This window comes from Gigantopelta aegis, chromosome 12 (assembly GCF_016097555.1).
Source record: "Gigantopelta aegis isolate Gae_Host chromosome 12, Gae_host_genome, whole genome shotgun sequence".
Taxonomy (NCBI): domain Eukaryota; kingdom Metazoa; phylum Mollusca; class Gastropoda; order Neomphalida; family Peltospiridae; genus Gigantopelta; species Gigantopelta aegis.
In genome coordinates, this window is record NC_054710.1 from 30,799,016 (window position 1) to 30,826,945 (window position 27,930).

General features: G+C 36.5%; 1 protein-coding gene across 5 annotated transcripts in view; it reads right to left on the reverse strand.

Moving 5' to 3' along the window:
* Positions 1-402: 402 nt before the first annotated feature.
* LOC121386403 (ectoderm-neural cortex protein 1-like) overlaps positions 403-27,930 on the reverse strand; it is a 38,905-nt gene continuing 11,377 nt past the window's right edge. For 2 of the 5 annotated variants that reach the window (XM_041517286.1, XM_041517289.1), the window contains exons 2-4: positions 25,515-25,710; positions 8,787-8,870; positions 403-4,359 (exon numbers count right to left, since the gene is read on the reverse strand). In XM_041517286.1, the coding sequence (XP_041373220.1) occupies positions 3,130-4,359; positions 8,787-8,870; positions 25,515-25,517 (1,317 nt within the window). In that variant the 5' untranslated portion in view covers positions 25,518-25,710 and the 3' untranslated portion in view covers positions 403-3,129. Of the gene's footprint in view, positions 4,360-8,786; positions 8,871-25,514; positions 26,821-27,930 lie in introns of those variants that run through there. The other 3 variants (XR_005959648.1, XM_041517287.1, XM_041517290.1) reach the window with 3 other exon arrangements.

The following is a 27,930-nucleotide window of genomic DNA, read 5'->3' on the forward strand; positions in this document are numbered from 1 at the left end:
GACGGGATGTAGCTCAGTGGTACAGCCCTCGCCTGAAGCACTATCGATTTCGGATCGACTCCCGTCGGTGGGCCCATTAGGCTATCTCCCGTGCCATCCAGTGCTTCACAACTGGTGTAACAAAGGCCGTGGTATGTACTATCCTGTCTGTGGGATGGTGCATATAAAAGATCCCTGGCTTCTAATCGAAAAGAGTAGCTCATGAAGTGGCGACAGCGGGTTTCCTCTCTCAATATCTGTGTGGTCCTTCCTTCTTTCCTGGCTACACAGCAGTGATTTCAGCTGTTAATGGTTACTTGTTAGTGGATAGTGAGAAATTAATAGAATAGATGTCTAACGACACCCCGGCACGACAAATACATCGGCTGGCTTGTGAGAGTATGTACAAGAAAGATAACACTATTGAGTGTATACATAGACTGGTTTATTTTAGCTGTCTATACAAACATATTCAGAATATATACAAGGTGTAACACATAGTTACATCCTATATGACGACGCATACTTTATAAACATTACACGTGAGACCCTTAATATATACACGGTGTAACACACGGTAACATCATATATGATGACACACACTTTATAAACATTACACGTGAGACCCTTAATATATACACGGTGTAACACACGGTAACATAATATATGACGACACACACTTTATAAACATTACACGTGAGACCCTTAATATATACACGGTGTAACACACGGTAACATCATATATGACGACACACACTTTATAAACATTACACGTGAGACCCTTAATATATACATGGCGTAACACACGGTAACATCATATATGATGACACACACTTTATAAACATTACACGTGAGACCCTTAATATATACACGGTAACATCATATATGATGACACACACTTTATAAACATTACCCGTGAGACCCTTAATATATACACGGCGTAACACACGGTAACATCATATATGATGACACATACTTTATAACATCATATATGACGACACATACTTTATAAACATTACTGGTGAGACCCTTAATATATACAAGGTGTAACACATGGTAACATCATATATGACGACACACACTTTATAAACATTACACGTGAGACCCTTAATATATACACGGTGTAACACATGGTAACATCATATATGAGAGAGAAGAATGACCTTTGACTTCATGTCTAATCAAAGACGGAATGCGTTTTCGGTCTTTATATATCGTGAGACCGTAAGGGAAAGAAAGAAATCTTTTATTTAACGACGTCAAACATATGGTGAAGGACCACACAGATAATGAGAGAGGAAATTCAATATCGCCACTTCATTGGCTACTCTTTGCGATTAGCAGCAAGGGATTTTTTATATGCACCATCCCACAGACAGGGTAGTACGCACCACGACCTTTGATAAACCAGTCGTGGTGTCCTGGCTGGAACGAGAGCTAGGGACTGTAAGGGTGTCTAACAGCCACGAATGCTGTATTCTAATCTCTCATAGTCAAACATATGGTGAAGGACTACACAGACAGGGTAGTACGCACCACAGCCTTTGATAAACCAGTCGTGGTGCCCTGGCTGGAACGAGAACTAGGGACCGTAACGGTGTCTAACAGCCACGAATGCTGTATTCTAGTCTCTCATAATCAAACATATGGTGTAGGACTACACAGACAGGGTAGTACACACCACGGCCTTTGATAAACTAGTCGTGGTGCCCTGGCTGGAACGAGAACTAGGGATCGTAAGAAATAAGCACTTGGTCAATATGTTACACACACAACCAGAAACACATTATTTGATTACGCACATTAATTATTTGATTATACACATAAGTAAAACACTGAATTGACACCTTTGATAAACCAGTCGTGGTGCCCTGCCTGGAACGAGAACTAGGGATCGTAAGAAATAAGCACTTGGTCAATATGTTACACACACAACCAGAAACACATTATTTGATTACGCACATTAATTATTTGATTATACACATAAGTAAAACACTGAATTGACACCTGTGTTAATGCACGAAGCGCATTGTGTTGCAAACAGTCAGTCTTATACGAAAGTTCTCCGTACAGTACGATTGTTTTTCTTCTTTTTCTCTTTGAGATGGACCCAATCCAATAAAGGGAAATAACTGACAAGATACCTTTCCGTTATTATCGTCTTCATAATGACAAGACGTTTTTCATGATGTACGTTTATTGTGAAGACGAGCCGCAGCTCGAGTTTATTAAAAGTGTTGTTACGTTTGTCTTTTGCACTAGTAAACACTGTTATAACAGCAGCTTTAAACACCTAGAATTAGCCAAACAAAATAAAGCCTTATCCCACGGTTTATAGCTCCGTAGCCATAATCCAGTCACAAACCAAAATAGGTGAAGTGGTGCCCGACCCCATCTTTAGCCTTTGTTATCAAAATCGCCAAATATACAAATTAAAATTGATTTCAACGAATATATTTAATTAATCGATCAAAAAGATAATTCGAGAAACAATTGAATACATTTATTTAAGGCGTTATAATTTTGGTGCATTTTTTATTTATTTATTTATTATTTTTATTATTATGTTGTTGTTTTTTTTGGTTAAATCAAATTTTAGTTTCTCTACAGGTTTTGTGACCAAATTCATCAAACTGCTATTAATGTTTTACGCATAATTTAAATAGATCCTAATAGGAAGAGACCCACTTGATCAGTGAGATTAAATACAAACGATGTTATGTCCCAGAATAAACTCAATCCAAAATCTGTTATACTTTATGAGACACTGGCAGAACACCATACACATAACCACGTCTCGTTGATTCTGGGAAAGTTATATTGTCCTCTTTCCCTTCAGCCAGGTTGTATTTTATAATTTTACACTTAGTGTCACAGCCACTGAAGGACAGCAAGCTTCCGTTCTGCCATACTACACCAAAATAATATTGAAATGATCGCCATTTCGCTGTTGACTTGACTTCAATCTTGATTTCACCATCACTGTCAGTGACCTGGACGTGCATCACATTTCCATCATTGTCCAGCAGATATACATCAGGGAGGTGAACCGAACCTCTCAGACACATCGAGCTGTATGGTAAACGTGAGCTGAGGTTAGACACACAGCGAGTCGCTGTATTGAAACACTGGATAACATCTGATCCACTTTCACCACTCAGTCCACCCATCACCAGAATGTTGTGTCCAACTGTAGCAGCGAATGCATGTTCTCTCTTCTGTTTCAAATCTCCAACAACCTGCCAGCGTACGTGTTCCACTCTCGCTCATCTCTTCAATCGTGTTGCTGTACCCACCACCAATTGCATACACTTTAGAATTAGCTGTGGCCATGCAGTGAATAATGCGTTGTTGTTCGAGATCTGGACCTGTTCCCCACTCTCTTCTACAGACGTCGTAAACGAGTGTACATTTTCCTCTAATGCCACCACCAGTGATGTAGATCTTGTTATCTAGTCTTGCTGCTGAATAACACCATCCAGGATCTACTGGAGCAGGTGGAGCGTCTTCCCATGTCCCATCTGATGTAAAACAAGACAGAAGTGACGTTTTGTTGTAGTACAACACAAAAACATTTGGACGCCCACTACGAAATCTGCTGGTAGACAGTGTACAAAGTTTTGAAAGTGTCACATCTTTTATCATTTGCTGAACAGAGTTATTTTCTGAAATTAATTTAGAAAATACCACATTGGCAATGAGGAACTTTGCATCAACAAGATCAATTCTGATCATTTCAAATATACCTTTTACATCATCTGCATCCGGGTTGTTCCTTTCAATCCACTTCATGACACCTTTCATAATTACATCTTCTTTACATTTCAAATCATCTTTAGACAATACTTCTAAGAGTTCTGTCTTTGACAAATGAAAAATGTTTTCTCTTTCAACAAAGTCGGTCAAGTTTTCTGTCAGATAAGAGAATGCTCTCCTGGACAAATCAGGAACATTGTAGCGATTCAGAAGTCTCCACCAGTGTAGACAATTGTCGGTGTTGATCACTAGACTTTTCTTAAGATAACAATGACACAGATCTTTGATGTCATCAAGCTGCATCATTTCGCATGCGTCTAACATTTTGATGCAGTTATCTTCATTTACAAGATCCACTGAACAGAAAGACATCTTAAGAATATCCTGGAACACCGACACCGAGACCGTGGGCAGATTTAAGACGCCCGTCCGACTCTCTGTCATGTCTGATGTTAACATTGCCCGGAAGTAAGATGACATCGCTGCCAGGACCAAACGGTTTGCGCTCGTTGTCCCATTCTCACAGATAATGTCAAGGTCATTGAATGTACCTTTGACCATCTCTTCGTGGATGTTTTGGAGAATGTTGATTTTAGTACGATCCATTATTTGAGAACTTCTGATCTGAAACAGAACAAGTGTTGTAGTAAATTAATACACCTAATTTTAAGCCTAAAATCTGAATTCATTTTGACAGCAGATATATCAAACTAAAATGATACATCATGTCCTGAACTACTATAATAAAAATATGGCATATTACACTTTTAAATCCATTCAGTTGATTTCTCGTGATATATTATTAACAAATGTCTGTCAAACGCAGTATAAACAGGTTTTATCCTACACTATGTCTTAGAGGCAGTTCCTGAATGTTATAAAAACAAGGTGCACCTTTTCACGTCTGTCAGTAACCTAACTTCAAATTTACGGCAAATCGGTTACGTGGTTAATCGCCATGTTCTAAAATTAAAAGTTGCAAATTTAAAGTTGCAACAAACTATTATTTTGATTTGTTCGTAAAAGTATTTTATTTAACCATCTACATAACCACCATGTCCAACTTATTATTAATGTTGTTGAAAAATAACTGAATTACGGCGGTGATCCGTCAATCAGAAGAAAAAATAACTGAATTACGGCGGTGATCCGTCAATCAGAAGAAAAAATAACTGAATTACGGCGGTGATCCGTCAATCAGAAGAAAAAATAACTGAATTACGGCGATGATCTGTCAATCAGAAGAAACAATAACTGAATTACGGTGGTGATCCGTCAATCAGAAGAAAAAATAACTGAATTACGGCGGTGATCCGTCAATCAGAAGAACAAATAACTGAATTACGGCGGTGATCTGTCAATCAGAAGAAAAAACAACTGAATTACGGCGGTGATCCGTCAATCAGAAGAAAAAATAACTGAATTACGGTGGTGATCCGTCAATCAGAAGAAACAATAACTGAATTACGGTAGTGATCCGTCAATCAGAAGACAAAATAACTGAATTACGGCAGTGATCCGTCAATCAGAAGAAAAAAGAACTGAATTTAAAGTATTCACGTTTACCGTATTATTTAATTTGAATCATGTGAGGGGCATCCCCTGAATAATCACATAGTTAAACGATTTCAAATTTGGTGTAAAGAGAACGTCCTATGCGAAGTAGGGTAAACAAAAACAAAAACAATGAAGACGAGTTGTCAAAAAAAAAAAAATTGTGTACTAAATGATAATAAGCTGATACATGTGTTTGTTTTAGTAACAGAAGCATTTTAAATAGCGAAATCACGAAATTGTTAATCAAACGCGGAAATATCTAATCATCATGGTCATATGCCTTCATTTTCCATCCTGTCATATTCATAATTATGCCAAATGTGTTACATGTATAGGTAAATGTATTTTTAGTGAATCCTCAAATTCGTGAGAAAAAAACAACTTCACCAAGTATTTGCATCATTCTACCCAGAATATTAGTTGTAATCCTCATAAAAATGTGTGGCGAATCGTTTGCAATCCTGTATATCAGTAATGACACTATGAATAAATGGGTTACTCTTTTCGATTAGCAGCAAGGCATCTTTTATACGCACCAACCAACAGACAGGATAGTACATACCACAGTCTTTGCTATATCAGATGTGGAGCACTGGCTGGAATGACAAATAGCCCAATGAGACCACTGACGGGAATCGATCCTAGATCGACCGCGCATAAGGCGAGCGCTGTACCACTGACCTACGTCCCCCCCCCCCACTAAATTAATGAAAGAAAGAAATTTGTTATTTAGTAACACATTCTCACTAACGTGCGTGTAAGAAAATTAATTTAATATCATATAGTAAAAAAGAAAGAAATGTTTTATTTAACGACGCACTCAACACATTTTATTTATGATTATATGGCGTCAGACATATGGTTATGGACCACACAGATTTTGAGAGGAAACCCGCTGTCGCCACTTCATGGGTTACTCTTTCCGATTAGCAGCAAGGGATCTTTTATTTGCGCTTCCCAGACAGGATAGCACAAACCATGGCCTTTCTTGAACCAGTTATGGATCATTGGTCGGTGCAAGTGGTTTACACCTACCCACTGAGCCTTGCGGAGAACTAAATTAATGACGTCAGGGAACTACATAACAAAGACAAAACAACAAGAAATAAAAAAAAAAAATTAAAAAAAAATAATAATAAAAAAACAAAAACAGAAAACAAAATAACACCCCAAAAATAAGAAGAAAACAAAGTAAATAAATAACAAAATGCTCGCTCAAGCACCTGTCCAAGCAAACACGATTTCTTTTTCCAAATATATTTTCTGGGGGAGCATATATCGACACCCCCCCCCCTTTCTTCCATAAACCTTCACTCTCCTCAGTCTCGGCCCCCCCCCCCCCCCCACCTTCACTAACATTCCTGCACACGCGGCTCCAGTGGTCATGTATATGTAGCTCTTTAAAAACAACAACAGAGAAAAAAGAAAAAGAAACAAATAAATAATAAATAATAATAATATTATAATTAATTAATAATAATAATAATAATAATAATAAAATAATAAACAAAAATAAACACACAAAAAAAGACCAACAAATAAATAAATAAAAATAAAATAAATGTTTTAAAAAGCTTAATAATAAATAAAATAAAATCCTGAGTTTATGTGTTGACTGTTTATTATTTTATTTGAGCGAATTCGCCGTAATTTTGTCATGAAATAATATACTGTTCATTATTTGCCATGTCTATAGCCGGTCCTCATTTGACACAAAAAATATATTTAATAAAAAATAAAAATTAATCGGTGGTGGAGTGGCGTCGATCCACAAAACTACCCCTATGTAGCTCACGTTTCAGATTTTAAAATAACTACTGTGCTATATCATTACCACTACTGGGAAATCAATACATGTACTGTACCCCGTTGTCTGACCCCCACAGTTATTTGACAAGAACTGGTAGTATATATATATATATATATATATATATATATACACTCTGTCACAAAAGAAAGGCATAGGTGATAGGGAAAGAAGAAAAGTGTTTGATTTTACAAAATATAGTTTTTTGGTACAATGTTGCTGAATGACCATGTTTGTTAATGTTCCTGGAATGGGACAGCATATCCAAATGCACCCTAAAACACATTTAACACACGTTGTGGCACGTTGCGCGACAATTGCAGGAAAATCATTTCCATTTCGACGTAGACGAGTTACAAGATGCCAGAACTAAGCCTCCCGAATCGAAACATTACAAAAGGCCAGCTCCAGTTAGGGTGAATCGCAATCAGCAGTTACACGCCACATGAATGTCCATCAGAGCATCATTTCATGTCTCTGGAACAGGTACCAACCGTTTCAATCAGCTGAAGACCAGCCCAGAAGTGGAAGACCTCGCATAACAACTGCAACACAAGATCGCTATATCCGGGTTCTGCACTTGCGTCACCGAACTGCCACAGCAACAAACACTGCTGGACGCATACCTGGTTTGAGAAGTGTGTCTGCACAAACCATTCGGGACCGACTTCGAGGAGCTGGTTTACAGGCTAGGAGACCGTATGTTGGCCCCATCCTGCGACGTCAACATCGACATTTATGTGTTCACTGGTGCACGAATGTACAGGGGTGGAATATGGGAAACTGGTGGCGAGTATGGTTCAGCGACAAGTCACGTTTCCTTCTACAGCGACGTGATGGACGACAACGTTTTTACAGACGCCGCAACAACGTTTTGCCAACAACTGTGTCGCCCAAGTTGACAGATTCGGTGCAGGGAGTGTCATGATGTGGGGAGCCATCTCATACACCAGCAGAAGTGAACTTGTTTTCGAACAAGGCAAACTGACACTACCGGGATGAAATTCTTCCCATCACATGCTTCTCATTTTGGATCGACAGAGAGAACTCTTCCAGCAGGACAATGCCAGGCCGCATACAGCACATGTAACAATGGATTTCCGACAGAATGAGAACATTAATTTGCTTCCATGGCCATCAAGATCGCCAGATCTCAACCCCACTGGACATCTATGGGATGAACTGGACAGACGTGTACATCAGCGTGACCTGGAGCCCCAGACGCTTCCGCAACTGTCACATGCACTGCATGAAGAATGGGATAGGATTCCACGTGCCCAAATTCAAAGACTCATTCAGTCTATGTGAAGGAGATGTCGCGCAGTGATTGCTGCTGCTGGTGGTCACACAAGTTACTGAGTTCAGTGCCCTCGTGCGACGATGTTTTGTGACGAAAACGCCTCCACTGCCGTCATTCCATAGCACAAACATTGTCACATACTCATGTCAAACTTGACTGTGATACGATCATAAATAACAAAATTATGCCACTTTGTATTAAAGAGATAATTCCATGAATATTTCGCCTATGCGGGGTTTTTTTTAGTATATATATATATGTGTGTGTGTGTGTGTGTGTGTGTGTGTAAAATCAATGAATTAATCGCTATCAGAATGAAGCGACAGAACACAAATAACAGACTGGACAACTGATGACATGATTAGTTTGAAATAAAACTGAACATACCTTCGAATTCGTACTGCTTAAAAATGTCTGATCCAGTTGTGAAATTCTTCCTTGTAGTTTTATATGATGTATGTCATTTTTTTCCTGGAAAAGTAAGTTTCAGTCTGTAAATAGGTTTTAGTTTTCACAGGTGTTTAAATTTATTATAAAACGTTTGGGTTTTTTCAGAATATGTAAGAAAAAGAATACTACAGGATTGGCATGAGTGTGTATATATTTATTTCAAAGTACAATGTATATTGGTGTGTGATAAAGTTATCCAGTTAATATACAACATAAGTTCAAAGTGTTTTTGAGGTTTAAAGTGCATGTTCTAAATCTGGGTGCAGAATGGCTCTCACTATTAGTATTTGTTGTAGAATGTCTACACAGATGTACGTACTACATTGAGTCTCTCACTATTAGTATTTATAGTAGAATGTCTACACAGATGCACGTACTACATGAGGTTACTCATTATTAGTATTTGTAGTAGAATGTCTACACAGATGTACGTACTACATCGAGTCTTTAATATATAAGTTGACATTTTTAACTGTATTTGTTCTAATATTGTGTGATGTTTGATGACAATTGAACGAATGTAACGTGTTCTACATGATGCTACATTGGGTCATGACACAGAAAATTTCCAAAATGGCCGATCAAGGCATATTTTTCGGGGGCAATTTAAATACACATAGGTCACATTGACGTCATAAATAATACATTTAACTGCAAAATAAATATTTTAAGATGCCAAATTGATGCATTTATTACAGAATTGTTTTTGTTATTTCACAGATGGGTACAGATTTTTACAACGATAGTAATGCTTTTTTGGGGCGATTTAGGTCACATGACCAGTTTCAGGTACTCTGATACATCTAGGTCAGCAGTCTTTGTTTACAAATTAATTTAGTTTTAATTGGTTTAATTTATTTAAAGTATCACAAGTAGTAGTCATTTTTCATTTTACTTAGTAATATATATTGTTTTGGGGTATCATATGTTTCATCCCCAAACCAGTTCGCCCTCAGTCAGTTCACCCCCAACTATTAGAAGGTTCGCCCCCTCCCCTAATATTATGTTAGGTAATAAAAATGATTTTGGCTTAGGTAATTGGTTGTTTGGCAAGTCTTCCTTATCCCCCCCCCCCCCCCCCCCAACAAATTTTTTAAATATTTGTTAGAATTAATGTACGGTTAGAGATAGTTATTAATTGATCTTTTTTTTTAGCTTATAAAACATTTTGTTTTATAATTTTAAGCAACATAATGTGTATATTTCATAATCCTTTCTGGTGATCAGGCTTGGGGTCGCAACGTCATGCATTCATATTTTTTTTGTACATACAAAATTAATTATTTGAAAGTAAAATTTGGTTTGGGATACAATAAACCTCAATTGTTTAGGGTACCAGACGTTTCGCCCCCAAATCGGATGTCAGTTCACCCTCGCATGCTTAACCAGTTCGCCCCAACAAAGGTACCAGTTCACCCCCATAAAGATTTATATGTATTAATTAATTAATTAAACTGGTGATTATGTCAAATGTGCCCGCACTGACTCAGGATCCAACCAAATCGTGGAAAGACGACAATCCCTCCCCTCTAAGAAAAGAAACACACACACGGTTTAACATGCCTCTAAAGAAACAATACAGTAATTGTTTAAAAGTAAGAAATAATTCAATATTGGGATTTGGGGGCGAACTGACAAATAGTTGGGGGTGAACAAGCAAACAGTTGGGGGCGAACTGGTACATGGGGCGAACAGGTCAAACTGGGGGCAAAACGTCATGGATTCATTGTCTATACAAAAAGTAAGTTTGTTTTGTTTAAAGACACCACTAGAGCACATTGATTTATTAATCATTGGCTATTGGATGTCAAACAGGTAATTTTGACATAATTGTTTGAGGTAGTCTGCTAAAAATTAATTAGTAGCAATGTATTTTTATCTATGCACCATCCCACAACAGGATAGCACTTACCAAGATGAAATACATACGAAATCGTGCAACAATTGCCGATCTATGCATACTTACTGTTTGCTGAGAATATATATAAAATTAAAATATTTATACCATTATATTTTGTGTTACTTGTTTACTCTGTTCACTTCACCCCCAACTGTCGGTATGGATGCCCCCAAATATGTACAACACATCTTTGGTTGCATTTTGTATTTATATTATAAAAATTGTTTCATATTACTTTGACTGTAGGGGACAATATTTCGAAATCTGAGGTAACCGGAAGTCAGTTCACGTGTTTTTTTACCTAGGTAACCATTTGTTCGGTTACGTGAATTATATTTGCATAACCCGTGGGTTATCGGATTGGTTACCTCAAAATTACGTTGAAATTATATTTTAAATACATAGTTTCTAGCTCAAACAAAGTTAAAACAAATACAAAAAAAAACATTTTACCAAAAAAATATGTCTTTAAAGTGCTGTTCCAGATGTATGATGTATTGAGCTATATCAATCAAGATATTATTTAATATGATTAGAAAATTATAAAAAAAAATGTAAAAACATTATATACCGGTATATTTTCCACTTAAAAATAGTCCCCTGAAAAACAGAACCAGCTGAATTCGTTTCGGGAATTTCCGTAAGATTTGATCCGTGACGTCATGAAGGGAACTCCTTTCGATAGTCCGCGCCATTGTTCATTGCTTCTTTTGTGTTTATTATGGTTAAACGGCGTGTTGGTGGCGGCTGTAGCAATACAAAAACCGATAAATTTAGTCTTCACACATTTCCTAGTAATGTTTGCTGTGAGAATGCTGTTTGTGAATTTGATTAAAACAACGTGGAAATACTGGACAGGAAGAAATGCCGGAGACCGTTGTTGCGGGATTCATCCTAACTGGCTTGTCGGCTTAAGCGAGATATGGGAATACCATGTGTTATGGCTTTTAAAAAAGATACCGTACCAACAATTTTTCTGCGACACAAAACAAATGACAACAAGCCGACGCCATCCACACCGAAACGACCTTGGGGTGCATATCGTCAATGTTCCCAAATTGCGTTTATGCTTTCAACTCCGGTCAGTTTGTTTTCTCATGCACAGTTCGTGCAATCATCGAGATCCGATTTGTTGTTGTTTGCATCTCGTTCATTTGTGAGATTTTTCTTTACAGTTCGTGAACATTAAAACAATAAAGTACAGACAATTAAGTAAGTATCTATAGCCTAGTCCGTCCCATCCTACAAAAATGTAGGGTTTTTTTTGTAAAAAAAAGAGAAGAAAATACATTAAATTAATTTTACTATACCTTCCCACAGAGAAAACCTTTTTTCATACTATGGAATGTGCTATAAGTTATTTATTTCTGAGCAGACTGTTTTCACAACTGCACACAAAAAATATTATTGTTTTGTTATTTCCAAAACACTTACTTTTTTTTTTTGACGTCAAACTAAACTGAAATTATTCACACAAAAAAACATCTTCATAGATGGATGGGACGGACTAAAAGTCATTTTTGTTTATTTTTTTAAATTAAAATAAGTTATTTATTTCTGAGCAGACTGTTTTCACAACTGCACACAAAAAATAGTATTGTTTTGTTATTTCCAAAACACTTTTACTCTAAAAGTCATTTTTGTTTATTTCTTGAAATTACCGATATCGGGTCCACTTGACTCGTAGAATTCAAGAGTTATTTATTGTCTTTTCTACTACATCACAAGTATTAGAATATACAGTGTAGCAAAATAATTCGCACGAAAAGCTAAAGAACAAAACAAGAATAAAAGTTGTAAATTAGTGGTAAGTTGTCTCCACGACCTTTTTCATCATCATCTGTCAGGCCGGTGGTTCGTCGTAAGATGTTCCAGGTTCAAACTGATAAGGCATTATTTGTTGTGTTGCACAAATATTAGTCCAGTCGTCATTACTACACTATTCATCATCGAAAGAAGAATCGCATGATCAATGAGCTTGGCAGTCGCTGTCGGTTCCACTTTCGCTTGCGCTGGAAGTCATCTCGTGGTAGGTTTCAGTGAAGCACGTTCCCTTCGTGACGTCACGGCTATTTACAGGCAAATGTTTTTACCGAGAATTTTACTCGGTCGTTTCCGGCAGTGTTCTACGGGAGTGATGTTTTAATACTTTTATGGGGCATTTTCGTAATTATTGATTTTACCTATCGGTGTAAAATATTATTGCAATGAATTAAGAAAGCATTTAATTATGGAATTTGAAATTTTAGTGTATGGTCTGGCACAGCACTTTAATGCTTGCTAAAGTTAACAATATTATATTATAATTAGTACTGAAACAAAATACAGGGGCGTATAGCCAGACATTATTTTAGCATTACGCACGCAAAAGGCGTGCCTGAGCCGGGGGATTCGGGAGGCCTCCCACTGTCAAAATTTTGAAACTGAGAACCGCTGTAGATGCATTCTGAACCTTTTCGGAGGCATTTTTTTCTAACTTTTTTCCCCGAGTCAATTTTAAGAGGATATTTTATAGAACAATTACATACAGCCTCGACCTATTCCCGGATTATGTTTTTGCATTACGCACATGCGTACTGTGCCTTTGAAATAGATAGATAATTATTTGAAGGGATTCCTTTTTTCGTTTTGTGCTGGTTACGCTACTTCCACTTATCGATGGTACGTCTATACTACAGTGATGTTCCAAATGTTTGTTTTTAAAAGCTCATAATGCGATGTTAGTATTTTTCAATTAGTGGATTCCTGTTTACGTTAAAACTGTTTTTAACATATGTAAAATTATAGGCAATCTAATATTATGTCTACATATATTCCTTTAGAGATAAAATAGCAGCAGATAATTTAGCCGCCTCTAGAGGTCAGAGCACATTTCTTTAAAACGTTTTAAAAGTTTAGACTGGTCGCAAGTTACAACTGTTGCAATATAACGTCGTTTACTGGTTTGCTGCGCATCAAGTATCTAAAATTCAGCCTAAAACATTTGTTGGAATACTAGTAGTATGTCTGCGTGAATAAAGTTCCTGTAATCGTGAAGTTGGCAAGTTTTAATTTCTGAAAGTTTACAGGTCACGACGTAACCAATTTGCGGTTCGTGTAAATTTAATTTTGCGTAACCGACACGCGAACAGAACGGCGGTTCGAGTGAAATATTGTACCCTGGACTGGGGTGTGGTATCAAGCCTTTTCAACCCATGCATGCCAGTTAATTTCTTTTCAAAACGCTTGTCTTCTCTTTTGAAAAAAACTATAAAACTCTTAAACTGACACAACAAAATTCTTGGATAGGATATTGACATACCTTTGGGGATGGATTGGTTTGCATGAGGATGAAATGGACATTTACTTTGATTACAAGAAACACAAGTTATATATATTTTTTTTTTTTGTTTCAGAAAAATCGTCAGCGCCACATTCTGGTCATCATATTATGGAAATATTTGTGACTGGTATGTATTTAGCAAACAATAATCTTGTTTTAAGATGCATGACTTGATGCATGACTTGATGCATAAGAGGTGGTCGTTCAATGTCACAAGCCATTATACATAATTATTCAAAAATGTTTGATTATACCAGATCACTTGGAAACTAACTTTAACATGTGTTATCAGGTTAGTAGGACATGCAATCTCTGCATGACAGTTGGTTGGTAATTTTTAAAACATCTATTTTAGAATAATAACTTTTACACTTTCCTTAACATTAGAATGTTTTATGTTTTTTCTATTTTTCCTTGTCCGCCCATATTCTTGAGTGAGCATCTTGAATTAAACATTTTAATAATAAAAAAAGTAACTTCCAGTTTACATTTGAACAGCATCTGACATCACATGTATGGTCACTGACAAGCATGCAGGGCTTTTTCTCGTTCTAACCAGTGCACCACAACTGGACAAAGACTGTGGTATGTGCTTTCCTGTCTGTGGTAAAGTGCATATAAAAGACCCCTTTCTGCATTAGAAAAGCTGTAGCAGGTTTCCTCTGATGACTAAGAGTCAGAATTACCAAATGTTTGACATCCAATAGCCGATGATTAATTAATCATTAATTAAGCGAGAAGAAACCTGCTACAATTTTCCATTAGTAGCAAGGGATCTTTTATATGCACTATCCCACAGACAGGATAGCACATACCACAGCCTTCAATATACCAGTCGTGGTGCACTGGCTGGACCAAGAAAAGCCCTAAGGGCCCATCGACAGGGATCGATCATGGGTCAACCATGCATCAATCGAGCGCTTTACCCCTATAGCTTGAAAGGAGTTGCATGCAGTTCTATACATTGTAGTATACATGTACAAACTAATACATGCAGACAAATGCATGTTGTTGGGTTTTTTTAAATTTCATTATTTCCCTCCCAGTCCAACACCCTTTATTTTTTCGTAATAGTTTATATTTTGTAGGCCTGAAAATTGGTACAGATTCTTTAGATTCAAATATATATCATGTATTTTTTTTTTTGGATTTCTTCATAATTAAAATTAAAGGTCAACATTGAATATTTCAAAGTCTGTGTTATCCTTAAGATTTGATTGATACCAGGTAAAAAAAGTAAACTTGAAAATTTAACTGAAAATTAGTTGGTAGGCTATGTAGGCTATGATTCTCTAGGGTAGTCTTTTTAAAACTAACAGAAAGAACTAAATGTTTACATTAATAATAAACAATAGCTAATTACATAGCAGATCTATCCAGACTACATTTGTTTTTCAGAATCCCATCTGAATGTTGGATGACATATATCAAGATGACACTGAACAGGACATAACTGAGGAAAAAGGATGTGAGAGAATCCAATCTAACAGTTGGAAATAAATATATATATTATTTATAAAATATTTGTTTGCATATACTGTTCAGATATATTAGTGAAAAAAAGAAAGAAATGTTTTATTTAACGACGCATTCAACACATTTTATTTACGGTTATATGGCGTCAGACATATGGTTAAGGACCACACAGATTTTGAGAGGAAACCTGCTGTCGCCACTACATGGGCTACTCTTCTGATTAGCAGCAAGGGATCTTTTATTTGCACTTCCCACAGGCAGGATAGCACAAACCATGGCCTTTGTTGAACCAGTTATGGATCACTGGTCGGTGCAAGTGGTTTACACCTACCCATTAAGCCTTGCGGAGAACTCACTCAGGGTTTGGAGTCGGTATCTGGATTAAAAATCCCATGCCTCGACTGGGATAGAACCCAGCCTGTAGACCAATGACCTACCACGACGCCACCGAGGCCGGTAGATATAGCAGTGAGATAGAATTAAACATCACTTTGTTTGTTAAGACTATTGTGCTTCAATTTTTATGTTTTGTGGACAGCTACATGTAGTTTACAGATAGGGTGTGTATATTGGTATATTGGTGAATCACTTATACCTCACTTACATTTCACTTATACAGCAGTTTCTGTTACACTTATACTTCACTTATAAGCCACTTATATATATCTAACACTTCTGTTAAATATAAGCGAATGACTTACACTTCACTTATATATATAGTTAACACTTCACCTATATGTCACATATACTTTGTATAAGTGATACCTCATTTGCATACAAAATCCTAATTCTTTACTTATAAGTCACTTATACTTGAAAAGTATTAACGACTTATACTTCACTTATAAGTGAAAAATATAAGTCATTTCGGTAAGGGTCAGCACAAGTTTGTGTACTGTCCTTAGTGTATATTTAATTTCTCTTTCACATATCCCTCTCACAAGCTGATTTGTTTTTATTGAGTACCACAGGGGCAATATTATGCTATTTGTATGGAAAACGTACATATATATATACATGTATATATGTGTGCGCGTGTGTGTGTAACCCCCCCCCCCGGCACACACACGTATGTAACTTTTCCATATGAGTACATTCCCAGGTGAGCCGGTGAGCGAGGTGGATGCTCACTGTCATATGTCAGTGTTAATTAAGTTTATACAAGTTTTTAAAGAGCACTACCACCTGTAATTAAGGTAATTTAATTAACTTGGAGCTGACAGACGAGTGAAAGTATAAAGTAAGTTTGTTGTGCCTTTTTGTGCTCGTCCGCGTTGTAAAGCCCCGGGGCTATACTCTTTTTTATTAACGATTTGGCCACGGCGCTTATCACAACAAATACAAGTGTTATTTAACTAAATTTAGTGTTGGTCTATTTGCAGACAACACCGCATTCTGGAGAATAGGAAATTGATATGATGACTTTAAAAATGATCTCCAGTCTGATTTAGACAATTTACGTAGATGGTAAGCCGCCTGGGGGGTTACCATTTCCAAGGCCAAAACAAAATGTATTATTTTTCGAAAAATTAAGTGAAAATTTAAGGAAATTATTATAGACCAGGTGCAGTCCATCAAATTCCTAGGAGTGATCTTTGACAGTGCGCTTAATTTCGGAAATCACATTACTGAGGTGACTGGCAACTGTCCATTTTAATTAAATCTACTTAAAGAGTATTGTCAGGCACACCATGGGGCGCAGACAGGAAAACTCTGCTCATGTTTTTGAAGCATTCATTGTGTCCAGACTGCAATATGGTGCCATGGCATTTGGTTGCGCCTCACAGACTCAGCATAGGTGGCTTGATGCAGTATATGGCAGAGCCCTCAAAATCATAGTAGGCGGCACTGTCTGTACTCCATATGACCGCGTCCTTGCTGAGCTGGGAGTTTTACCACAAACCCTTAGAAGGATCAGGCGGGGCTTGAAATATCTTAATAAAATCCGTAGCCTTGTGCCTAATTCTCCTATTAACAGTTTAAAACCTGAACAAATAGATGCTACCAGTGGAATTGTCGGTCTGCCAATAAGTAGAGCTAATATTAATTTTGAGTTCCCGTGGCAGATTGACATTCCAATAGTCAACTGTCACATCAGAAAAGAAATTTTAAAAGTTAAAAATATTATATTTAAAGCAGTTGTTGGGGACTTGTATCCAGAAGTAATACAAATATTTACTGACGGATCAAAGGACCCAATTTCTGGTAAAACAGGTATGGCCTTTGTTATCAAAAATCCAAAAAGTTTTGACAAACCAATAGCCATAAGGGCTAGGCTATCGGATAACTTGTCAGTCTATACTTCAGAATTAATGGCCATCCTGTATGCTCTGATGTGGAATGAAAAATATCATGAAATAAATAGCCCCGATAGTTATGTCATTTTCTCTGATAACTTTAGTGCCTTGCAGGCCATTGGGGGCTCCAATACTGTCAGACCGGAAATTATCAAAAAAAATTATAAATTTTATAATAAATTAATTATTAAAAAGGTAAAAGTAATATTCGAGTGGATCCCGGCTCACGTGGGAATTAGCCGTAATGAGCTGGCTGACAAAAATGCAAAGAAAAGCCTATTAGACAGTGCTATTGGAGTTTCAGTAAATCATAATTATAAAAAAGTAGAATCAATAGCTGAGCCACACTTTGGTAACTTGTGACAAACCGAATGGGACTACAAGACCAGAGTGTGGCATGCAACCATTAAACCAAAGTCGACTACACCAGGGCCTGTTTCTTTTAATGTTAAAGCGACAAAAATTATAGCTTGTTTGCGAATGGGTGTAACTGTTGCTTTAAATAATATAAAATTTATTATCAAAACATCCGATACACCCAATTGTTTAGTGTGTCACTGTTTGGAAGACGTTTTAAAATCACTATTTATTTGAATGCACTAAACATACATGTAATCAAATAAGACTGTAGGTCTATAGGTTGAGTTCACAGGCTGCTGACCCAGAACTGGTGTCTGTATCAGAAAGCGATGACATTGTAATGGACGATGAACCAACATCATTAGGAGACGTACAAACAGTACCCCTTAAAGTACAGTCCTTCGTCTGTTGTCTCTATGACAATTTCCCTTGGATTGGATTGGTGGAGAAAATCTCAGATGAGTTTGGGGACTATAAGATTAACTTTATGCATCCACATGGACCATCGAGACAATTTCATTGGCCACTAGGAAAGGATGAGTGTTGGATACTAAAGGTTGACATTCTCTGCAGTCTTGACACGCCATCACTAACATCCTCCTCATCAAGGAATTACTGTATTAAGCAAAATGATGTAGTGAGGATTTCACAGGTCTGCCAAAGCTGGGAAATTGACTTGGACTAAGGACAAGAACCTTGTGAAACAAAACAAGCAACAGGTTGGCTATGTTATGGACTTCATACTGCATGTTAATTATTACATAGTACATGTAGTGCATGCACTATAATCAACAGATACTGCGCTTTAGTCGCGGGTATGCCTAGTTTGACTTTATTTTACAGGCTAATAAGAAATATTATATCTTCAATTCTTTTATATTGTTTAGACAACATGTTGGGCTAAATTTTCAAGGCGAGTTAATTTCAAGGTAACCTGTCCCACATGGTCAAAGTAAAGGTCAAAAGGTCACCACTATTTATCTTACTCATATGCCAAAAATAATGGCACTTTTGGAATCCTTGTGGAATGACCTTTCTAGAAATATCTATTTCATCAAGATTGACCAATTGGTTACTGAGATATGGTCATTTGAATATTGGCGGCGACGCCCATTTTGGTCAAAATCGCCAAATTTGGGTGGGCTATATCTCGGAAACCGATGGTCCGATCTCTCTAAAAATTGGAATATGATCGTTTTTATCCCCAATAACCCCAAATCGGAGAGGATGAGGTGACATTTTTCCCTTTTTTTGGGGTGATTTGACATGGAATGACCCTAACTGGCAAATTATTTTATAAATAATAATATTAAATTTAATGATTTTCATTTATTAAATCCACCAAAAAGTCAAAAAAAGTATTAGACAGGTTGTTAATCGCCTTTGTGTATCAATCTAATATTAAAATCTAATTTACCATCAACGTCCCAAACTGCGTTCACCTAATAACACAAACACGACATTAGCGGAAATACTATTCTACATTTTTCAGCTACGATATATGTGAAACAAAATAAATTGAAATTAATTAACGTAAAAAGTCAACAATGTGGACGTAAAACAAATCCATTCTAGTAAATAAAAGTGAAACACCCTCCGGTAAACAGGTAAGAGTGTGACGTTTCTAACTGCGTTCAGGTGCATGTGTTTGCAAAAAGTATCCCGGGTTCTCATTCATCCAAAAATATTGAGAGTCCATGGACTCATGACCTTATATTTTGAGAGTCCATTAGGAATGTAGGAGAGTCCACATTTGAAGATTAATTGATATATCCAATAAAATATCAAGTGAATTGTATAACAACTGACAACACAAAAAACATTGACATTTAAATGGTTTTATGTCATAATAAAAAGTACATGAAGATGAATACATTTTTTTATTATTAAAATGTATGATAAAATATATAACAGATACCAGGCAACTCCTATATTCAACTAATAATGCGGGGGGGGGGGGGGGGGGGGGGAATTGCGAAAGAATTTTCAGTTTGGCGAAAAGATTTGCGAAAGAAATTTTTTCTATCACGATTTTTAGAACCAAACATTTTCAACCAGTTTTGATCAGTTGATCTGCCTCACAGTGTGAATAAGCGCTGTTTCCATGTCCACGTGGCCAGTCTACTATTCAGTAGTGTAAAGCTAGAAAACGCAATTAAATAAAATGAAATACTGTTTAAGACATGTTGCATTTTTTATATTAAATGTTTGATTACTAGCGACAAGTTTACTTTTTACTAGTCATGTTTTGTCGTACCGGTTAATGTTGTAAATCTGGGTCACGTGGTTGAGTTCATTTCCACAAAGTGGGTGCATTGATGACGGCGGATTTCTGGAGTGACCAACTGATTGTACCAATTAACACTAATTTCCAAAAAAAATTATGAATGTTCCCGATTTACTTTACAGTAAATTTAGATGTTTAAAAAAAATAAAAATTGAAGTTAAATAAAAATAAAAATATACTACGTCCGCAGGGAAGCACGTGTATGCAATATGGTGCATCCCATCCTTGATCGCTGCGTTAGGGACCCGGGACTCCGGGCCCGTGAGAACCCTGGTATCGTACCGCACATCTGCGACTCGTCATTTTCCATTTTTGGAAAGAGTTCCGTATTCTCCCCAATACTACAAACGACGTAGTGCTAGGCCTGGATTACGAAATATAAACATTATGTTGGTTTTATAGAAACAATTGTTTTAAAAGATATAAAATTTATATAACTATCGCTAACCCTAATCTTAAAGCCGCACGCCCTAGTTCCATCCAGCGAAAATAAATTATAATTTGGTTAATGTACAAATCTGTAACACACTTAGATGACGTTTTTATCAGATGGAGTGAAAAAGAAGGTTTTATATCGATAAATACCATGGGAATTTCCATGTCCCAATTGCTTGAAATAATTTTGAAAGTTAGTATTGTGATGTCACCAGTAGATGTCGCTCGAAGCACAACAATGCCTACGTCACGACAAATTTCATAGAGTGCGCACAGACTTGGGGTGCGTTCCTTTCACCTCTCCTGGACATGTTCCAACTGTTCTGTCCTGGTTGTATCCCCTCTCGTGATATCATAAGACTTAGCAAAATTATTGGTTTTAAGGGTTTGTAACATTTTGTATTGAGATACTTACTTGTCTGAAATTTATTGTTACTGAAAATGTTCACGAAGTGTGAAGAAAAATGTCACAAATGAAGAACAAGCAAAAGACAACAAATCGGATGTTTATTGCGCGAACCGTGCACGAAAAAACAAACCGAAACAAAATGATAACGGTCACGTGGTATACCAACGTCTGTTACATTGAAATGGGAATATCCCCTCTAAAAATAGATTAGACCTTGTCTGCTCAACGATTTTTTCTCAGAGGCCCGTGGCATTTTATGAAATACGAAAAATGCATTTTGTGGTATTACAAAAACCAGGATTACCAAAAAACACTTCAGATGAATGAAAATGTATATTCTAAATAATAAACGGTAAGTAAAGTGCAATTTTATTTGTGAAAAAATGGGTTTAATAGCGAAAAACAACGCCGTAATGGTTAACAACTAGCCGTAACTAGGGTGTGTCCCTTTAATGGGTAGGTTTATTGCCACTATACCGACTTCTCTCTTACTAACCACTAACAACTAACCACTAACCCAGTGTACTGGACATTACCTAGATAGCTGAGGTGGGTGCCCTAGAAAAATAACGGCGTAATGGTTAACAACTAGTTAGTAGGGCGTGTCCCTTTAAAGGGACATTCCTGACTGTGTTGCAATGCTATAAAGTTTCCGGCTAATAAAACCTTTTTTAATTGTTAGAATGACAATTTACTTACATTTCCTTGTCCTGAATATCTATATCTGTATATCCAATGTGTTTTTGGTCCCCCAAATGTTCGTAGTAGCTCAATATGCATTTTTGCCAAATATTTTTTCGTACGTATCAATTTATGTTTCCCTTCAACCGTCAAATTAAGTCTATTTTTAGACTGCGGATTCCCTTCGACTTGTCATGCATTTGAAGCGCATCACGTGACCGTTTTGTGACGTAGAGCACATGTAAATACCATGCTGCCTGGTCATTTCGTACCATTGCAAAAAGTCATTTCGTACCTTAGTTATTTCGTACCATTGTGAGAAGTCTTTCCATACCATAGTCATTTCATACCAGTATATAAAAAACGAATCGACCATAGCATAAAAGCAGTGTTTTTGTTTCGTTTTTTTTGTGTTTTTTGATTTACCATAACAGTTGTCAAAATGTTCGAACACATTATTGTGAGCAGCATTTCGTTATACTGATTTACCATTCTGAACACCTGTCCAACTGTTTTTTCCATTTAATAAATATGCTGAATAAGAGCCGTAAATTTGAACGATTTACTACAGTTACCAGCCAAACTGGTCGATGTTTTAAATTGGCTCCAATTGACCAAAGTACTGTTTTTACATTGCAAATTAATGAAATTAATGCGTGTATAAAATAATGCTAAAAATAATATAATAATGCTGCTGACCGTAAGACAACTAATACTTAGCGCGATGCTTGCGGTGAAAAGGCGGACAAGCTAATTGTGTCATACAATGGTGTGTCAGTAATAACAGCTGAAATGGTCGAATATTAGGTTTTGCTTAATGCCATTTTATTATTGTGTTGCTGCAAGTACGATATAAGAAATAAACAATAACAACCACTGAAAACATTGACTACCTTATCGATTACCAAATCAGCCAATTGCTCATGTTTATTACTTATACACAATGACAATATTTTAAAAAAAAATTGCTGATTAGAAACGCCCTTAAATTAACAACAAATTTGTTTCAGTGTATGGTACGAAATGACTTGATCTTTTTTTAGGGACAAAATTAAATATTTAATGATTGATAAAGTCAGTTGCAGGTGGTGTTTGCATCTTATATACGTAATTAGATTGGGTACGATATGACTTTCAATTTTGCAATGGTACGAAAGGACCAAATTAGGTACGAAATGACTATGGTACAAAAGAACCAAACTACGAAATGACTATGGTACGAAAGGACCAAGGTACGAAGTGACTAGCAACCGGCCGAAACGACCAGATACCCATAAAATTGCACCATCACAGTATTATGAGTATAATGCTTGGGTTGGGGCGAGTTGACTAATGGACAAAGTTCCGATCTTTCCAACATCTATAGATCTCTATAGCTATAACGTATAAGTACAAGTGACCCTAACCCTAAATGCTAGAACGATCAGAAGGCTTGCCAAGCCGAAGGCAATAGAAAAGAGACAAGATAAAAAAAGTTGTTGAAGTTGAAAAAAACAAAGAACATTATTATGAAATCTTGGAATTGTTATCGGCATCATTTCTACTTGTTTCTTTTAAAATGCGTCCATTCGTATCGCTTAGTTTAACGGAAAAAAAATTTGTAATACTACCGACTTGTAGGAAACAAATGGAAAGTCGTTGGTAATCAATGCAAAACGTCAATATTAAAAAATAAATAACATTAAAAACGTGCTTTCCATACGGTTCGTCCTCTGGACAATTCGTCCACGGATAGACTTCATTTTTTTCATACATATTAATAGTTATTTCTTTGACATTGTAATCGTTTCTTAACATTATTTTGTGGTATACTATAACCAAAAAAGTAAAATAGAGTTAGAATTCAACATTAATATCCATTTTTTATTAACTGTTTGTATTCATTATCATGCCCCGCTCGTACATTATCTCGCATGTCACGATGTGGTAAATAGGTAATGCAAGCCTCCGCGTCGGAAGACTTTATTACCCCCCCCCCCCATGTCATGTTCTCCTTCAATAGCGTACATTATATCCACTGTACCCTCCCTCGTCACATGTTATCCCTATATGCCTAATAACCTCGAAAAAAAAAAAAACTTGTTGTCTTCAATTCCAATATAATTAAATGTACATTAAAAAACAATTCAACAAAACAACAAATGTCATTCAAACAAAGCATGTTGTTTTAGACGCGACTTGATTCAACTTTCCGGATCTCGTTTCACGGACTGCGATTTTGTGTTTCCGTTGACTGGTGATCGCATTGAGTCAATTTTGTCGGAATCGAACGAAAGGATCGGCGATCTCCGTAAACACCCCCCCCCCCCCAAAAACACAAAAACACAACAAAAAAAACCCCAACAACAACCGCGCACTTACTGAAATGTGCATCTGCTAGATCGGGGAACTTTCTCGGATTGAATCATCGCTAAAACTAGGTTGCAGAATCGAACTTTTTGTTGAACTTTGGAGTAATCATCTATCAACAATCGGAGAAGTTGGGTCATAACCCCTACCCACCCCCCTATGAAAATCTCAAAGGATTTACACGATTTGGAAAAACAACCCTTAGAGACCGAGAAAAATCGAAAAATCCGGTATATGCCGGAAAACTTTCACCCATGGAAATGTACTGGGGAAATAAAAACCCAGTGGACAAATCGTCCGAAACTGATTTTTTGTACTGGACGAATCGTCTCGAGTTCCTCAGTGGACGAATTTTCAGTGGACGAATCGTCCATGGACAAATTGTCCTGTGGACGAATCGACTGCATCCCAAAAACGTGTACTCACCGAAGCCATGTTGAATATTGCATTGTGGGAAATTTGTGTTCTCGTCATCACTGCGACCTCTGACCTTCACCTTTCCGCAAGGATTTCAAATAATCGTGTCATGGGGAATCCCGAAAGTATTGTTCTATGTAATTATTTCAATTTTGCACTTTTCACTGATTTTTTTTACACAAATGTATTACACGTGAGGGCAAAATATCCGCCCGGTCCCCCCCCCCCCCCTTTAAACCCCTGCGCGTGCTGTAACCTCACCATGGTGCAGGGGTGTAACATTCTCTTTGAGAATGGCCAATACAGCACAAATTGAAGTTTAGAGTAAAATTCGGTGTCCGTAAAATTCTGTGATATTTGTATTTGTATTTTTGGCACAGTTCTTTACACTGTTTTTGTTTAAACCTTGAATTTTAATATTGATCATCACTTTATTTATTTGCATTATCATAGTTTGACACCCAATAGCCGATGTATTTTTCGTGCTGGGGTGTCGTTAAACATTCATTCATTCATTCATTCCCCCCTTTAAATTTTTTTTTTTTTATAAACATTTATCGTGACAACATTTTTAACACTATTGTTGATTTAAATTTTCATAATACGGAATATACACGATTATTTTATACTCACTGTAATGTGATATATAATTCTATCGAGTTTTATCATCACCACGTCAGCCATTTGCAATTTGGTTGTTGTACAAATACTATTTTCTAAAACAACACTTACCATTAAAATGAATAGTCGTTAGCGATGGCCTTTAGCAATTCTGCGAATACATGTTCTTTCTTGATTTTACTTCTCCACATATATTCGCAAAGATGTGAACCGAAATTGCCTCTGGTGCTATGAGTGCTCGGTAACTGGCGTTTGATGCACCACCATCTGTTCTCAATCAAGTTGGTACAAGCCTTTGTAGTGGGGTCTGAAATATATATTTAAGCATAATTTAAAAAAACATTTAACAATACAAAATTTAACAGTATCATTTGTCAAATAAATAATTGTAATTACGATTCATAAAAACACAACATATATTTACCAACAAATTTTTTAGAATGGTTAACAGTTTCGTGGGTGTAGTTTTCCGGCAGTTCCTCAGTTTTACTGTATGCTTTCCAACAGTCAGATATGATTTTTGTATTTGGTTTGATATGTTTTTGGATTATAGGCAACAGCGTTTTACTATCGCGTTTTTCCACTGGAACCAAAAAAAATTGTCTGGTTTCGCGGCATATGCCACCAAAAACCCACTGTCCATCAACTAATCTGCCACGATTATATTTACGCTTGCCAAATTTGGCTTCATCTATCTCCACTGTGCATCCATCTCCACCTATTGTACTCGAACCGTCCTTTTCAACGGCGGATGAACAGATTTCTCTACAATAGTTATAATAGTCCAAAATAGTTTCAGAAGATGTTTTTTTTACTTTTCCCACTATTTCTTCCTCTGGTATTGTTGTCTCATTCTGTGCTTGTTCAATAGAAAATTATTTAGCAAAACAATATAAAATTAACAAACTACGTCTTATTGACAGATTGGAAGCTTCGAACCATGTTCCTTTTCTTAGTTGAACTTGATTTTTCCCTTTATTTTTACAGATTTTTTTATTGCACTGGAATCTGTACATGTACATTGTGTATGTACTATAATTATGACTTTTTTTTTTAATACTTAACAGTTTTGAAATTTCATTTTTACAATTTGGACATAACACTTTCGTTGGTAGTAGTTTCGATTTTTGACAAAATTCAATGGCCTGTAATTCAGATTGTATTTGTAAAGAGAGTGTATAAAAATTTAAACAAGACAAATCAGGTGATTCGTCGGCCGTAGTTACACTAGGTCCAGCAGTTGGTTCGCTAACTCTCTGAGTGTCAACCTCTACGTTTCTAAACACTGTCTGTCCCAAAGGAATATCTACATCCGAAGAGTCACTGTTAAATAAATCTTTACTTTTATCACTTAAATCAGCACTTTCATTTAAATTACCACCAAATTTTGTTTGTGCATACTGTAAACTTTTATCACTGTCACTATCGCTAGTAAATAAATTGCTAGATACTCTTTTCCTTTTATTCATTGTTGAACATGCACACACATTATAATCACACTCACCTTTATATAGACATCCTTTCATCAATAATTACTAACTAATCACAAAGCATGTGCATCACAAACATCTCAATTTCATGCCAATACAACGTCTATTTCAAACTTCATTATTGATTTTCGTACAAATCAAGACACTACATGTCGTATTCATTATTAGTATTAACGTGTATAGTTAGTAACACACACCGGAAATACACCTATAAATAGAAATATAAATGTCCAGTATTTTCCGTAAAAAACGTCACGAAATCAATGACTACAAGTTTTAAACATTATCTCGTAACTCAATTCAGTAGAACAGTCGGATAAAAGGCCATGCCGGAAACGTTGTGAGAAACTGCTGAAGTCACTGTGTTCGATCCTCGCTGATACCAAGGTTGAGGTAAGTTAAAGCATAATTGTTAATATATGTGTTTGTCATTAATGTAATGTATGTAATGTATGTGATAACAAGTTGAAGTTGTAGGTACGTCACAAGGACAATGTAAGAAGTGTATATGTAAAAGGGAGGATTTCAATTCTTTTTTTATTCATTAAAAAAATAATAATAAAAAAAAAATAAAAAAAATACATGCCCCTCTTTTTTTATATAAGCCCCATCAAAACAATCCCTCTTTATATTGATGAGGGACGGGGGGAGGGGGGGGGGGAACGGGCGGACAGCTTTCCCTTTATTCAAGAAGTGGAAGCATCGTTTTGCTGGGGGGGGGGGGGTTCATGGAAGACGATGGAATTGTGTATTTTATTTACAGTATAATGTGGGATTTTTATCACTGCACATGCTTTAACCATTTTGTTTGCTAAATTAATCTCTGTTGTGTCAACAAGCAACAACATTAAAGTCAACGTAGTCACATTCTGTGAGGGAAGCCATGGAATTCCATCAGGTTTGTCGTTTTAATGACCCTACCCACAAGCGGCGCCTAGTCTCTTCTTTTGGAAATTTGTAAAACGATATTTTTTTTAACATCATGTTATGGTTTATGCAGCCAACTGCCCAACATGTGTTAGGCATCGTTACCGTTA